The sequence below is a fragment of the Capra hircus genome, chromosome 17 (assembly GCF_001704415.2).
Source record: "Capra hircus breed San Clemente chromosome 17, ASM170441v1, whole genome shotgun sequence".
Classification (NCBI taxonomy): Eukaryota; Metazoa; Chordata; class Mammalia; order Artiodactyla; family Bovidae; genus Capra; species Capra hircus.
Genome location: NC_030824.1, coordinates 38675581 through 38692587, shown reverse-complemented (window position 1 = coordinate 38692587; position 17007 = coordinate 38675581). Strand labels below are relative to the sequence as shown.

At 36.4% G+C, this 17007-nt stretch overlaps 1 protein-coding gene across 1 annotated transcript in view; it reads right to left on the bottom strand.

Moving 5' to 3' along the window:
* Positions 1 to 17007, bottom strand: part of FAT4 (FAT atypical cadherin 4) — a 188902-nt gene that overhangs the window by 80397 nt on the left and 91498 nt on the right. Inside the window, exons 3-4 of the mRNA XM_018061516.1 lie at positions 7589 to 7850; positions 5758 to 6108 (exon numbers count right to left, since the gene is read on the bottom strand). Of these exons, the coding sequence (XP_017917005.1) occupies positions 5758 to 6108; positions 7589 to 7850 (613 nt within the window). The remainder of the gene's footprint in view (positions 1 to 5757; positions 6109 to 7588; positions 7851 to 17007) is intronic.

Sequence of the window (17007 nt, the reverse complement as noted above, 5' to 3'; positions counted from 1 at the left end):
TTATTATGTTTATTTACTGTGGTTTAAAAGTATTTTTGAAGAAAATGTTAGCAGTAAATGTATGCATAAAAGACTCCAAATATAAAGATTCACACTATTATTGGGCTATTTTTAGATAATGTTTTATCAGTTTTTCCCAGGAACATATGTCACATTTTAATTTAAAAAGGCATATATAAATCGTTTCAGAAAATGATTGTAGACATTTTCTCACAGAGATGATGTGGAGAATCGCTCAGCCTACTTACTGGTTTAGTAAATAATTTAAAGCTAAATTACAGATAAGCAGTGCAAGCACAAAGAAAAAATTATATTTCCTGCCCCAGAATAGCATTTTCTTCACTGGTCCATAATGTTCATGTGTACTTTTATATTTTATCATAAACATGTTGGGCAATTATAGGATGGCCTAAGAATTTCTAAGAAACATATCTTATATCTAGATAATCCATCCTTAATAAAGATGCTCTACTCTGGGATCTTATGCTATGAAAAATCCATTGAGTTATATAAACTACTTACAAATGGCTCCTATATTTATGAACTTTAACTATTCAAGTGTCAAAAATGATGTCCACTCTTTGCCAAAAGGCTTCTAGAACAAGTGGATTACCCTTTTCCTGAAAAATACTCTTTCTTAGGATTCTGTAGATTCTTCAGTTAGCTTCTGCCTTTTCTTGAAGCCCATTAAGTCCTTGTAAAGGCAAGTTTTAGTTGAGTAATACAATTTTTTTTTCCTACCAGGTAGTGCCTGCTTATTTTTTTTTTAATGCTAGAATTACTATTTTCCCATGCTTTGATAGTTTCTTATCTGATATCTTTTGTCTATATGTTGATGCAGAGGAAACTATTTATGGAGATAACTTTCAGGCACTGGCTTATTCACAAAAATTTCTAGGATAAACAAGGATTGAGCAGATCTTTGAAAAGGTAGGGGTTTTCTCCTCATTAAGAGTTGTGGCTTTTAATCTTTGCAGTTTATTTAAGACCACTCACAAGAGAACAAAGCAGAGGTTATAAAGTTCAAAATACTTAGGACACTGAGGATCAGGGAAAATATGAATAAATAAAGCTAATGGAGGCCACAGGTCAATTCGCCAGCAGGAGATAAAGAGAATTTTAAGATCTGGATAGAACAAGGTCAACAGCCTACTTCAACTCTCTGACTTAAAATTCCACAAGTTTGGGGGAAGAAAAGTTCTATCAACTGACGCAAAAAAAAAAAAAGGTTTCATCAACTGGTGCTAAATATATTACTGAGAAAGTAATTTGATTTTAAATATATATATATACATATATATAGTGATATATATTTAATATATTTTTAAATAGAATTACTCTCTTAAGAATTTTTTTTGCATTTCCTATGGCTAACTCTGTCAGTAAATATTTAGTTCTTATTCTCAGAGGTACAAATTCAGACACAATTATTATTGAGAAAAAGTTATGAAGACACCTGGATAAAAATAATACCAATGAGCATTTCTATGTAAGCATATAAACCTTTCATGCCCAAGATCAAAAGAAATTTAAAATACTGACAAAACTACACATGGCTACAAAGTGATGGTCTAACATTTCTACATAAATCAACTGGAAGGCAAGCAATTAAATCTAGGATTGGAACAACCCTGGTCCACTGTGTATTCTACTTCCTGGAGTAAACAATTAACCTGCCGAGGCAAAAAGAGAACACGATACCAAGATTTTATAGCCTTGTTGTAAACAGCAGAACAGCCTCCTTTTGCGGGAGAAACTTTGCTGGGTAGGTGGGTGGTGGAAGTAATAAATATTAAATACAATTATGAAAAGATAAAAGTGATTTTATATTTAAATTCATAATGATGAATATATTAGATGATAACATTAAAAATGAACTGGTAATGATAACAGTCACTATCTTTGAGAACATAAACATAGAAATACAACTTGTTTTGCACAAAATATTGCAGCACAATCTAAGAAATAGCTTTCATCTCAGGAACTGAAACTGTACTGCTGTAATTACAGGTCATAGAAACCATCTCTATGGACTTTACTGTCAAGAAAAGGACTTTTCATTCCTGTCACATCTAAGTGACTTTGGACATGTGCTCTACATCTAGAAAATACATGTAGACATATTGAGACTCAAAATTCTCCCTGAACCTTTATACTATCCTGAAAAATAAAGAGTTCAGGCCATTCTTCTCTCTCGACTCCTTGCATCAAATATCCCAATCATGAATCAGTAAACATATTTTAACATTCCATAATTTATTCATATGTGCTAGAACTTGAATTTAGTGGGCTTTTACAGCCCCTAGATCTTTAAGCTAAGAACAGTCCATATTTCTAACCATTTATGTTCAGTGTTCTGAAAGTGGTTTAGTTACATGATTCTTTCTGGCAGTTTTATTGTGTGTGTGGTTGTGTTAACTTCTTTTTTTGGTTGGTTTTTATTTCGGTCTTGAGAATAATTTAGTTCCAGGAAATACAGCACATAACTGTAGGTATGTGGCTCTGTTACAAAATGTGCATATTTATTCACAGTCCATAAATGCCTAATTATTTCTATGATGAACTAGTATTTGTCAACTTATCATACAGCTGCAACACATGGAACTCTTGCAAACAGCATTCACTTTTATGAAGCAGTTCTGACAAGGTCATCAGGTCACTGGAATATGAAACTCATTTACAGGTCAATTGATCTGCGTTGTGTACCAAGTGTATATCAGTAAATTTATTCAACAATAATTATAATTACTTTATTCTCAAAGTACTCTATGACTCCCCAATATTTTCAAGAGTATATGAATTTATTTCTAGGATAATATAATAATTATCAAAGCTAGACTATTTCCATGAAACTTCAATTTATAATGTGTGTGCTCAGTCGCTCAGTCCTATCTGACTCTTTGCAGCTCCATGGACTGTAGCTTGCCAGGCTCCTCTTTCCATCCATGGAATTTTCCATGCAATACTGGAGTGGGTTCCCATTTCCTTCTTCAAGGAATCTTCCCAACCCAGGGATCTAACCCACGTCTCTTGTGTCTCCTGCATTGGCAGACAGGTTCCATACCCCTAATACCCACCATACTTTGCCTCAATATAATACTTTCTTAGCTGTATGAATGAAAGCCTTGAGATTAATACATGCGCTACTTATCTTGTGAACACAGTAAAATATTTGCTTTATTCTTATTAAATGGTTATGCAATCTAAAATTTTAGGTTAAACTTAGAGAATTTAGATATAAGTAACTGAAAATGTTAATTTATTTTCATATAAAATGTCTTCATTTAAGATGACAATATTATCTCCTCTGAAAGCTCTTGGTCTGAGATTAAAACTAAATTGTTAATTAGAAAAGTCTAAATAACATTGTGAAACACGTTGGGAGCTATTTAGTATAACTGAGTTGGCAGTTTTAAACAAAGAAGGTTACCCTTGTACAGTCTTATCATGATCCTTGAAATTCAGAGAGAATAGAAACTGTGTCCTATATTTTAGGTCAAGGTGCAGGAAATTACACTGATAAAAGTATTCAATACTAAAACAATGGAAAAATGTAGCTTGAAACTTTTATCTAACACAATTAAAGGAAAAAAAATCCATAAAAAGTAACTTGAAGTCAATGGTTAGTACATTTCTGTGAATATGCTTGCATGGAATATTCCAGCAGGTTTCACAAAGGAAGTTTCTTATTTGCTATTTTCTCAGTTCTCTACAGTTGAATTTTGAGAATAAATGGAATTTACTCTAGACCTGCACACAATCCTATGATACAATAGGCTCTCTCTAATGCTTAGAGTCACAAAGAAACTTGGCAGATAATTCTTCACTGCAGAAAAGTTAGGACAAATTAAAAAATGTTCGTATCCAGAGATCAGGTAAATTAATTAAGTTTATAATAATAGATAAGCCAACATTCAAAATAAAGATTAACCTAACCTCAACTATGCATAAAGTCTAATGGGAGACACTTACATGTACAGAACTAGGCTGATGTACATGAAATAGACTGTGCCACATTCTCAGGCCAGGACTGGCTACATACTAGGGACAAGTGGTCCATCATATTTGCTGGTCCCACATCCAAGGATTCAACCAACATAGACTGAAAATATTTTGAGGGAAAAAAATTCCAAAAAGTTCCAAATTTCAAGAAAAACTTAAATCTTCTGTGCTCTGGAAACTATTTATATAGCATTTATATTGTAGTAGGTATTGTGAGTAATCTAGAGATGATTTATAGTATATGGGTGAATGTGCATGGGTAGCATGCAAATATTACACTATTTTATATAAAGGACTTGAGCATCTTGGATTTTGGTATCAATGAGGCTTCCCTAGAGGCTCAGAGATACAGAATCTCCCTGCAATGCAGGAGACCGGGGTTTGATCCCTAGGTCAGGAAAATCCCCTGGAGAAGGGAATGGCTACCAACTCCAGTATTCTTGCCTAGAGAATCTCATGGACAGAGGAGTCTGGCGGCTACAGTTCTTGGGGTCGCAAAGAGTCGGACACTACTGAGCAACTAACACTTTCACTTCACGAACTTTCCAGAGGTCCTGGAACCAATCCCCTGCTGATACAAGGGATGACTGTATTTGACAACTGTCAGTTGTTGTTTTTAATATTATTAGCAATTTGTGGTACTGACATTACAGGCACTTCTATTTTAGGAATATTTATGTTTTCATTATTAACTATGCTTAAATAAGAGAGGAAAACTTCAAAATGCACTTAATGAATTCTAAAGAAAGCATTTTCTATTTCATGAATTGAAAGATATATAAAAATACTGTGCTCTGCCTCTCATATCTTTGTAAGTGGCGATTCTAGACACTCTTGAAAGGAAACTAAGTATAGAGCAGAATGGGATGAATGGTACTCTGAGATCACATAAATCATTTAAGTCAGCAAGAACCAGGAAATTCTAAATTAAGGTTGATATGCCTATGCCACGAGACATATCCTTGGGCTAGAGACTGGTTTCCTCTTAAAACACTGTCCCTTGTTTTCTTAACTAAATGAACATTTAGCTGCATCCAATGGAAGGAAAAACAAGGTATTAACTTTCTGAACAAAGATTGACAATCTGTACAATGTTCCCTCTAAAGGCTATATTATCTGGTATGTGTATTTACAAAATAAGTCTTAAAGAAAGACCAAGGGAGTCATACTTTAAAGTTTTTCAAATAAATAAAAACCAAACAAATATCAAACATTGTAAAGTCTAGACTTAATTTAAAATCTCAACTAGATTATGTAGCATAAAAATTAAAGAGATCTGAGACCGTCCTTTGAGTCAAAGCATGAAAGCTTGCTGAGATACTCTGAGCCATTTTCGGTCAGAAATACAAAACTAATCATGCATTCTGAAGTATTTTTTGAGATTTGGTTTTCCTTTAGCATCCACATTTTATCCTTTTTATGTTAAAAGAATATATGTAAGCAAATAGCTATCTGAAGAAAACCAGCCAAAAAGCTGCTTTCTGACTTCTACATTGCTAAACTGCAGTGGTGTCACACATTTAGAGAGAATAAAGGAAGATAAATGTATAAAGCTTATAAGATGCACACAATGTATGCTGTGTTAAAACCCTTAGTCTTTTAATCCTCTATAGTTAAATTATAAATCTATTCCTCAACTCTGGATCTATATTTACAAAATGCAATTTTGTGACAGCTGCACACAGTAAATAAATAGGACATAAATCTAATGATTAATGTTTAATAAACTTTAAGTATGCAAAATAAAGTACATACCATCATCTGCATCGGTAGCATTCAACACAAGAACAGTAGATCCTAGAGGTAGATTCTCCATTAAAGATGTGCTATATGAATTCAAGCTGAAAATGGGTGGATTATCATTTACATCTAGTATGTTGAAGTAAACCCTGATGGTAGTAAATTGTCCCCCACCATCTTCAGCCCGAACAGTGAGGATATAATATTGCTGTGCTTCATAATCCAACATTCGAGTCAAATTAAAGACTCCAGTAACTGGATTCAGGAAAAATATGCCATCTTCATCATCTTCATTCACAATATATGTAATTTCTCCATTCACACCAGAGTCATCATCTGTAGCTAAAATAGCTGCTACCAAAGAACCTAGAATAAATTGAGAATCTAAAATTAATGGGACAGGGTATTGCTAAGAGACTATATATGATACCAAAACATTTATTTGTACAGTAAAATATTTTAACTAGAATCACTATGAAAATATAATGAAAACAACACTCTGTAGATTTCTACATTAACATGGATGCCAACATTCCCAAATATCCAGTAGATCTTATGTGTGTGTGTGTGCACACTCAGTTGCTCAGTCATGTCTGACTCTGCAACCTCATGGACTGTAGCCCACCAGGCTCCTCTATCCATGGAATTTTCCTGGCAAGAATACTGGAGTGGGTTTCCATTTCCTAGTCCAGGAGATCTTCCCAACCCAGGGATTGAACCTACGTCTCTAGAGTCTCCTGCATTGACAGGCGTATCCTTTATCACTGTGCCACCTTGGAAGCCAGTAGATCTTATGTTGCAATGTAAATGTTCTGGGAAATGAACACAACTTCTGACATTATTTTTCTACCTACCAATTCATGAACATATTGATGAATTCAGTGAACATATATTGAGGCCCACTGCTAGTGTCAGGAACTGGCAATTCCAAGCAATAATACAGAATTATGCTAAGGGGATACCACTGAACAGCTTATATGACCATTGCTAGAAATGAGGTGAGAAAGAAATGTGACGGGAATTTCATGAAGGACATGAACAATTCATCTTGGTGAACTGACTGCAGTGAGATTTTAGTCCTCTCTAAATGTTTCATTTCTTTGTCAAATGAGTTTCTAAAACATATGCCTTATTTTACAAACTCATTCAAATATAATTCAAAATATAATTTCAGTTTTAGATAAGAATTTCTAATAGTGGAAATGAAGCCAACCCATACCAGAAACAGGGATATTGAGTACTCACATGCAACAGTCACAACATAGTATATTCAAAGAAGCAAGGTGAAAATTCAGGATTCCTATTCTACTAACATTTATTCAGCATCTGCTAATCCTCAAGCCCCATGTTAGCAAACTCATACATGTTTTATCCTAACAAGAATTATTGTTTCCATATACAGAAGAAAGAATTGAAGCTAAGAGAAATTAATTAATTGCCCTGGTTCACACAGCTAGTAAATATTATAACGAGTATTCACAGGTTTTCCTGTGCTTTTTTTTTTTGCTTTCTATGCTCAGGAATATAATCACATCAGACATCCTTACAGTGGAAAAACAGTATCAAAACTGCGGTTGCCAGGAAACTTAACAATGCATGTCACAGATACTTTCAGAAACAAATATCTATAATTAAGAAGTCAGATGGTTAGCTTATCTCATTTGCTCTCAAAAGTCTGGAAATTTGTTTGGGAATTGTAGCAAAGACAGTTAATTAAAATATTAAAAAATCCAATGTTTATACCCAGTAGCACATACTAGTCACAATTTAAGAGCAGCCAAAACCTAGTCCGTGTAACTGTAGTCAAAGGTGACCCTTGCAAAATATACTTCAAAGTGCCACCTACCTGGGGTTGTGTCTTCTGGGATGTCGAAAGAGTACACAGGCCTGGAGAACTTGGGGGTGTGGTCATTCACATCACTGACAGTAATATTTATTCTCATATCCGAGGACTGAAGGCCATCATCCGCACGAACAAGCAAGGAATATTTGGAACGACGTTCTCTGTCCAGTCTCTTGGTAGCTATCAGATCTCCAGATTCAGGGTCAATTCGGAAGCTGTCATCGGCTCCACTGATGATCGTATATGTGACAAGAGCATTTGCACCCTAGGGAAAAGAGAGCAGAATCGGAACTGCTAGAAGCAGAACAGTTAAAGTGCTGCTCCTTGTGCTGAATGTATACTTGACAAAGTGAGGCTCCAGGGTTTAATTTCATATGATACTGTAATATTTCAAATAGTAACAGTCCAGTGTAGTTAACTAAATAGTCTTTCACTGTTCATTTCATTAAATAACACAGCGAATCTCAACCTTCAAAATGTGTGTGTGTGTGTGTGCACGCATGTGTGCGTGCTCTATGCATGCTCAGTCAGGTCTGACTCTGCAACCCTGCGGACTGCAACCTGCCAGGGTCTTCTGTGCATGGGATTTTTCAGGCAAGAATACTGGAGTGGGTTGCCATTTCCTCCTCTAGGGAATCTTCCTGACTCAGGGATCGAACCAGCATCTCCTGTGTCTCCCGCACTGGCAGGTGGATTCTTTAAGACTTGAGTCACTTGGGAAGCCCATATATATGTGTGTATGTGAGAGAATGGTAACCCACTCCAGTATTCTAGCCTGGAGAATCCCATGGACAGAGGAGGCTGGCTGGTTATGGTCTATAGGGTCACAAACTATTGGACATGATTGAGCAACTAAGCACAGCACACACACACACACACACACACACACACACACACACACACACATAAATTCTTAAAATATACATATAAAGGGGTCAAACTGTCACTGTGGAAAATACAAATGATGATAATACTATTAACTACATATCCAGAGGTTTGCCAGGCCCAGGGACAGCACTGTGTATGCATTATCTTGCTTTAGCTCATGTTCCCTGGTGGCTCAGACAGTAAAAGCGTCTGCCTACAATGCGGAAGACCAGGGTTTAATCCCTGGATCAGGAAGATCCCCCTGGAGAAGGAAATGGCAACGCACTCCAGAATTCTTGCCTGGAAAATCCCATGGACTGACGGAGGAGCCTGGTAGGCTATAGTCCATGGGGTTGAAAAGAGTTAACACGACTAAGCCACTTCACTTTCACTTTTTTTCACTGGGAGATACTATTTCTCAAAAGAAGATGCGAAGTTTGGAGATGGTACTTAACTTACCCAGAGTTATACTGGGGGTGAGTGGATTTCAAACCCTAGTTTGTCTGACTCTGAGCTCATGTTCCTCTGGTTCAGCATGAGAAGGTAATTAAATTAAGCAAGCATTAAATGGAAGCTTGGACTTCCCTGGTGGCTCAGACAGTAAAGAATCTGCCTGCAATGCGGGAGACCTGGGTTCGACCCCTGGGTTGGAAAGATCCCCTGGAGGAGGGCATGACAACCCATTCCAGCATTCTTGCTTTGAAGATTCCCATAGCAGAGAAGCCTGATGGGGTTGCAAAGTCCATGGGGTTGCAAGGAGTCAGACAAAACTGAACAACTAAGCACAACACAGCACAAATGGAAGCTTACAATGTGCACTATAAAAACCAAGGAGAGGGATTGCTATGACAAGTTTGCTAGTGTGAAGAGATTTGTTTGTTTAATTAATTAATTAATTTATGTATTTTATATACTTTTGGTTGCATTGGGTCTTCCTTGCTTTATGCAGCCTTTCTCTAGCTGCAGCAGGTGGGGCCACTCTTTGTTGCAGTGCACAGGCTTCTCATTGCGGTGGCTTCTCCTGATGTGGAGCACAGCTTCTAGGCCCACTGGCTTTAGGAGTTGCAGAACATGGGCTCAGAAGTTATGGTTTGCGGGCTCTAGGGTTTGGGCTCAGTAGCTGTGGTGCACGGGCTTACTTGCTCCACGGCATGTGGAATCCTCCTGGACCAGGGATCAAACCCATGTTCCCTGCAGCGGCAGGTAGATTCTTATCCACTGTACCACCTGGGAAGTCCAGTGTGGAGAGTTTTAACGTAGAACAAAAGAAGGAAAACTGAGCTAAAATATTAGATTATGGGTATAGATTGGATAGGGGCTTAGCTGGTAAAGAATCCACCTGCGATGCAGGAGATCCCGGTTTGATCCTGTGTCAAGGAGCTCCCCTGGAGAAGGGCATGGGACCCCACTTCAGGTACCTTTGGACTTCCCTGGTGGCTCAGATACTAAAGAATTTGCCTGCAATGCGAAGACCTCGGCTGGAAAGATCCCCTGGAGGAAGGCGTGGCAATCCACTCCAATATTCTTGCCTGGAGAATCCCCATGGACAGAGGAACTAGGCAGGCTACAGTCCATGGGGTAGCAAAGAGCTGGACACAACTGAGCGACTAAGCACAGTTCAGCACATACACTGGAGAATCTCAGTTACAACACATATCGAACTGTATGACCAAGATACCACTGATCTTGTTTTAATTGGAAACAATCTTTTAAGGCTCTTGATGGTATAGGATGGACTAGAAAGAAGAGAGGCCAGAGAAGGAGTGAGAGAGTAGATTTTGGCCCCAGGAGACTAGGACTTCATTTCCTCAAGAGGAAACTCTATATAATCTGCATTATTTTCTGGTTCCAAGTCCCTGTTCTGTAAAATGAAAGCAGAGATGCATTCTTGCGTTCACTCAGATCTTTGAACTGTAGCACTCAAGATCTGAAGTATAAACTAGGAATTTGGCTGAAGGAATGGAAAAGAAAAATAGAACATTTATTAAGTGTTTATTGAGTGCTAAGCACTGCTCCGAGCACATCACTTCATGGGCACTAATTGATTTGATACTTAAAAGCAATCCAGTTGGGTAAGCACTATTATTATCCCCATTTTGAAGATAGAGAAACTGAGACAAAGAAATCTGAACCCTGGTTATCTTGCCCCAGAAGTGAGACTTTCAATCATTGTGTACCAAACATAATATACACAGAACAAATTAGTAAGATCTGATGGGCTATTGGATACAGAAGTAACTGATGATAGCTCTCAGTTGTTCAACATTCTCTTTATTCTCATTTCTTTCTTTTATCAACTCTGCAATGGGCATAGAAGTGAAAGAGAAAGAAAAAAATTTTCAAATTACTTTGGCTAGGAATTAGGAGAATGTTTTTGCTGAAGACATCTCAGGATAAGGTCTGCTTGGACGCAGGAGACATTATGCATTGAAATTTTATAATTTTATGTATGGTATGTTAAGAGTGAAGGATAGCTTCGTAAAAATGGTTATGTGGCAATGGTTATAACCATAGGAATGGATGTGTGGTCAGAGATTTGAAAAACGGTTTGATAAAACTATTTGAAGGTCAATATATGTGGCTCACAGTTGAAGCCAGAAGATTTGTTGATGATTTATATGAGAATAGATAGTAAAAGGTACAGCAGCATAAAGACTGAATATCATATTGAAAGAGTGGGAAGTAAGGGAAGCGACTGAGGGAAGGAGAAGGAACCTTGGAGACCCAGAGGACAGCTTGCCATAGAGGTTAAAGGGAAGGTTTCAGAAAGAGTAGATTTTAGCAGAGTCAAAAGAGTCTGATTCTGGGATCCTTGACACAGGATCAAACCAGGATCTCCTCCACTGCAGGTGGATTCTTTACCAGCTAAGCCCCTATCCAATCTATACCCATAATCTAATATTTTAGCTCAGTTTTCCTTCTTTTGTTCTACATTAAAACTCTCCACACTGGACTTCCCAGGTGGTACAGTGGATAAGAATCTACCTGCCGCTGCAGGAAACATGGGTTTGATCCCTGGATCAGAGGATGAGATGGCTGGATGGCATCACTGACTCGATGGACCTGAGTCTGAGTGAACTCTGGGAGTTGGTAATGGACAGGGAGGCCTAGCGTGCTGTGATTCATGGGGTCGCAAAGAGTCGGACACGACTGAGCAACTGAACTGAACTGAACTGAACTGAACTGAAGGCAAATTAAAATTATAATCACCATCTAGATTTGACAATGAGGGATGGTAACTTTATAGTGTTCAAAAAATCTCTTATAAACTTATTTGTATATTATTGAAATAATGAACAGTTTGATTTAGATATGCAAAATCACTGCAGATGGTGACTGCAGCTATGAAATTAAAAGACGCTTACTCCTTGGAAGAAAAGTTATGACCAAACTAGATAGTATATTCAAAAGCAGAGACATTACTTTGCCGACTAAGGTCCGCCTAGTCAAGGCTATGGTTTTTCTTGTGGTCATGTACGGATGTGAGAGTTGGACTGTGAAGAAGGCTGAGTGCTGAAGAATTGATGCTTTTGAAATGTGGTGTTGGAGAAGACTCTTGAGAGTCCCTTGGACTGCAAGGAGATCCAACCAGTCCATTCTGAAGGAGATCAGCCCTGGGATTTCTTTGGAAGGAATGATGCTAAAGCTGAAATGCCAGTACTTTGGCCACCTCATGCGAAGAGTTGACTCATTTGAAAAGACTCTGATGCTGGGAGGGATTGGGGGCAGAAGGAGAAGGGGACAACCGAGGATGAGATGGCTGGATGGCATCACTGACTTGATGGACGTGAGTCTGAATGGATTCTGGGAGACAGTGATGGACAGGGAGGCCTGGCGTGCTGCAATTCATGGGGTCACAAGGAGTCGGACACCACTGAGCGGCTGAACTAAACTGAACTGAACTGAATCACATGTATATTATAGTTGGAATTCTGAGTTGCACATTATACATTGTACTGGTTGAGACTGCATGCTCTGGGGCCATAGTTTTGGTTTTGAATCTCTGCTCCACTACCTAATAATCATGTATCACTGGGCTACTCCTTAACCTCTATGAGCCTATGTTTCCTTATCTAGACAATCTGGCTGGTAATAATATCTGATACATGGGACTGTAATGTAGCAGTACTTGATCTGTATTTAGTCTGAGGATTAAAGGAGTTCACACATGTAAAGGACCTAGAACAATGCATGAAAAGCTTTAAGTGTATGATAGTTCTAATTGTTTTTATTCCTATTTTAATTCTTTTCTTATAAAAGGAATATAACAAGTTAGATACATTTGATGACAGAGATGTTTACAAATGAATAATTTAAATCAAAATTTGATTAAAGTTGCTATATATCCCAGGAAAAATATTTTCTGATTTTCTGTTATATTTAGTATTACATCCTGACACTGATGTATATGTAGTGTTGGAATTGTCAACTTCAAAAATTACTTTTTGATTTAAATATACTCATATAAAACAAATATGTGTGTGTATATATATGTATGTATGTGTATATATATATATATATATATATATATATATAAAACCATATCAGCTCTAGAAATGTATTTATTAAAGTATCCAGGCTTAGAACTCTCAAGAAGCTACTAGGAAGAACATAAATTTAGGACATTTAGACTCTAAAGCTGACATGCTGGGAAACTACAGAATCTGAAGTTTCCATATATCTTTTCCATCATAGATTAAATATGCTTTATTCTCAAGATTAAATATATAAGGGCATGACTGCTAACAGTCAAAGGCAAAAGTACTCTTTCAAAATTTATGTTTAGAGGTATTTGCTATATTTGTACTGCATTCCCTAAACCAAACTTAAAAGTTAGTAATGTGAAATCCTCAAAGCACATTTTAATTTAGTAATGACAGCTAGATTTAACATACTATGCACATTTATCTTGTATATTCAGGTGTACATAGACCATCTACTGTATTTATTGTAACTGTATGGTTTTACAAAAACATTCAATAAGAATTTTAGACTTTGAATCTAACCACATTCTGTACTTTTTGTTCTATTTCACGAGGAATTCCACTATTCTGGTGAAACAGTCCAGAGAAAAACAGCTACACTCAATTCTGAACTATTAAAATGGAATTTGGAAATTAGGGGAAAGCCAAGATGCAAAACCATATTTCAAGCTATTATATAAATGGTTCAAAATTTAGAAATATCCCATCTACAAAATGACCATAATAATTAATACTCCTGAACTTATAATTCTTCTGAACAGAAAAGCAAAGGCATCAGACTGTTGATAAACAATAATTTTTCACTTTCAAAATCAGCTGATGCGGTGCATTAGTAGTTCCAGTGAATGTCTGAAAATGCATGGCCAAGAGTAATGATTTAATGGGGTCTTTTGAAAAGTCTATTTATTTATTTAGTATCCCAAATATGCAGTATCAGCAATGCTACAAGAAACAAATATCATATTTCAGCTGTAGCACAGTGGAAATAATGCTGTTTAAAAACATTCTACTCTCCTGAGGAACCACAGAGACAAAAGTACATGGAAGGAATTCTAAAAGTAAATAGCTATAAATTGTAAATGCATTTTATAATCTTAAGTAGTAGTTTCAAAAGCAAGTATGGTACCATGGAATAAAGCTTGAGTGTCCTGGCCCATTACAAGCATAATAATTCGTTTATCAAAGGAAACAAGAGACAGACAATCATGTCCTTCTGAGAGATGTCTATCTTGATCCAACATATGTTTCAAATGATATTTAAATAATGCTTAATATGTGCATATTGCTTTCAGATTCCTTTACCGGGCGTTATTCTTCAGTGACCTACTACAGGCTTTCTAACATACTAATATTTTATGTTTGATTTAGTAATTAAGGAAAAGCATATAAACTACATAATATGTGGACTTGCTGATGACCTATGTAATCTTAGTGTTTTAAAGAATTCTATTAATGTTTCAAAATCAACCTGCAAGATAGCTGGGTGAAAATTTAATGCTGGCCACAAAGTAAAAGAAACTCCTTGCATTTCAATATTGATTCCTACTCAAAACTAGATGAAGAAAGAAGACAGAACCATGATTTGGTAAGAGAGAAATCATTTCAAACATGTGCATATTTTCAAATTTAACCTAGAGGTAAGGAGCTGAGAACAGAATAGAAGATAAAAGGTTTATCTAAAAACATTAATAATAATTTATTGTAAACCACTCAAAAGAGGAAACAGCCAATAATTCTGAATGTCCTAGGAAGCCTAGGTAGCCATTCCACTTGGCATACAGCCAAAGAAATGTTGGTTCCTCATGTCAGGAGTGGACATAGTTTGTAGTCATTAAAACATCACTAAAAAGTTAAAAAAAAAAATATTCAAGAAGGAGAAAAGGATCTCATGAGCTTAATCTTTTAAAAATAATAGTGCCAAAGCACTTCTACAAAAATGTCCTTCTTTTCTTTAAAGTTCCAGGTGAAACTACTTCCTTCCTTCCAGCCTCTACTGTCTTTTTCCCCTTCCACCTTCACTCTCCCCGCCCCCATATACAGGTCCTATTACAAAATACGCGGTGGTGATTTCTACCACTCCTTCCTTGAATTGCAAACAGTTTTCCTTCCTTTTCCCTAGACTGTTCCTGTTTTATAGTTTTGCTCCTTTGTGCCTCTTTAACTTCCCACTGTCTCAGCTCAAATGCACTTCTTGCACATCCCAGATATCGTCACCTTACATTTAGTACTTAAAACAAAAAAAAAACACAAACCTAGAATGTCTAAGTGATAACACTGGCATAGATACAGTTTTTTTAACGTGAAAAGGGAAATTCAATAGAAATAAAACAAAGTACACTAAAATCGTGTTGATGTAAATGCCTAGATACGTAATGACCTTCCCAGCCTTCTTCAAATCTCATACTAAATATAACCACATCTCAAAACATAAACTTGAAGACAATGCAAGTGTATGCAGGTGCACATGTACACACACACACACACACACACACAGAAAAGTCACGGAGAGAAAAATAAACATACACGCAGCATTGCATTTGTATTAACCCTTCTTTGTCACATTTTAAAAAGAGAAAAAGTAAGGAGAAAAGTAAAATTATAACACAATTTGCATAATATTATCATAAGGGTTGAATGTTGGCATTTCTTTCAAATAATCACTGAATAATAAATCATATATAATGTAATTATTATATATTATATTATATATTTATAATCAAATAATATATTGTATATTATATTTATAAAATCTGTAATATATAATGCATATTATATACTTATAATATTATAATCATATGATCTTGTATATTATATTATTAATATATGTATTATATATTACATTATATATAATATATAATGTATATTATATATCTATATACAATTATATATATTATAATATATTATATAAATTATACAACATATAATTATGATATATAATATATAATATAATTATATATAATACATAATGCATATATAAAAATATATATGTAATTATTAAATATAATAATAATAAAGTTGAGGACCGAATAATAATTCTTAAGAGAGTAGTGCTCAAAATTCTCCAAGCCAGTCTTCAGCAGTACGTGAACCGTGAACTTCCAGATGTTCAAGCCAGTTTTAGAAAAGGCAGAGGAACCAGAGATCAAATTGCCAATATCCGCTGGATCGTCGAAAAAGCAAGAGTTCTAGTAAAACATCTATTTCTGCTTTATTGACTATGCCAAAGCCTTTGACTGTGTGGATCACAATAAACTGGAAAATTCTGAAAGAGATTGGCATACCAGACCACCTGACCTGCCTCTTGAGAAATCTGTATGCAGGCCAGGAAGCAACAGTTAGAAATGGACATGGAACAACAGACTGGTTCCAAATAGGAAAAGGAGTACGTCAAGGCTGTATATTGTCACCCTGCTTATTTAACTTATATGCAGAGTACATCAAGAGAAATGCTGGGCTGGAAGAAGCACAAGCTGGAATCAAGATTGCCAGGAGAAATATCAATAACCTCAGATATGCAGATGACACCACCCTTATGGCAGAAAGTGAAGAGGAACTAAAAAGCCTCTTGATGAAAGTGAAAGAGGAGAGTGAAAAAGTTGGCTTAAAGCTTAACTTTCAGAAAACGAAGATCATGGCATCTGGTCCCATCACTTCATGGGAAATAGATGGGGAAACAGTAGAAACAGTGTCAGACTTTATCTTCTTGGGCTCCAAAATCACTGCAGATGGTGACTGCAGCCATGAAATTAAAAGATGCTTACTCCTTGGAAGGAAAGTTATCACCAACCTAGATAGCAGAGACATTACTTTGCCAACAAAGGTCCATCTAGTCAAGGCTATGGTTTTTCTAGTAGTCATGTATGGATGTGAGAGTTGGACTCTGAAGAAAGCTGAGCGCCAAAGAATTGATGCTTTTGAACTGTGGTGTTGGAGAAGACTCTTGAGAGTCTCTTGGACTGCCAGGAGATTCAACCAGTCCATTCTGAAGGAGATCAGTCCTGGGTGTTCTTTGGAAGGAATGATGCTAAAGCTGAAACTCCAGTACTTTGGCCACCTCATGTGAAGAGTTGA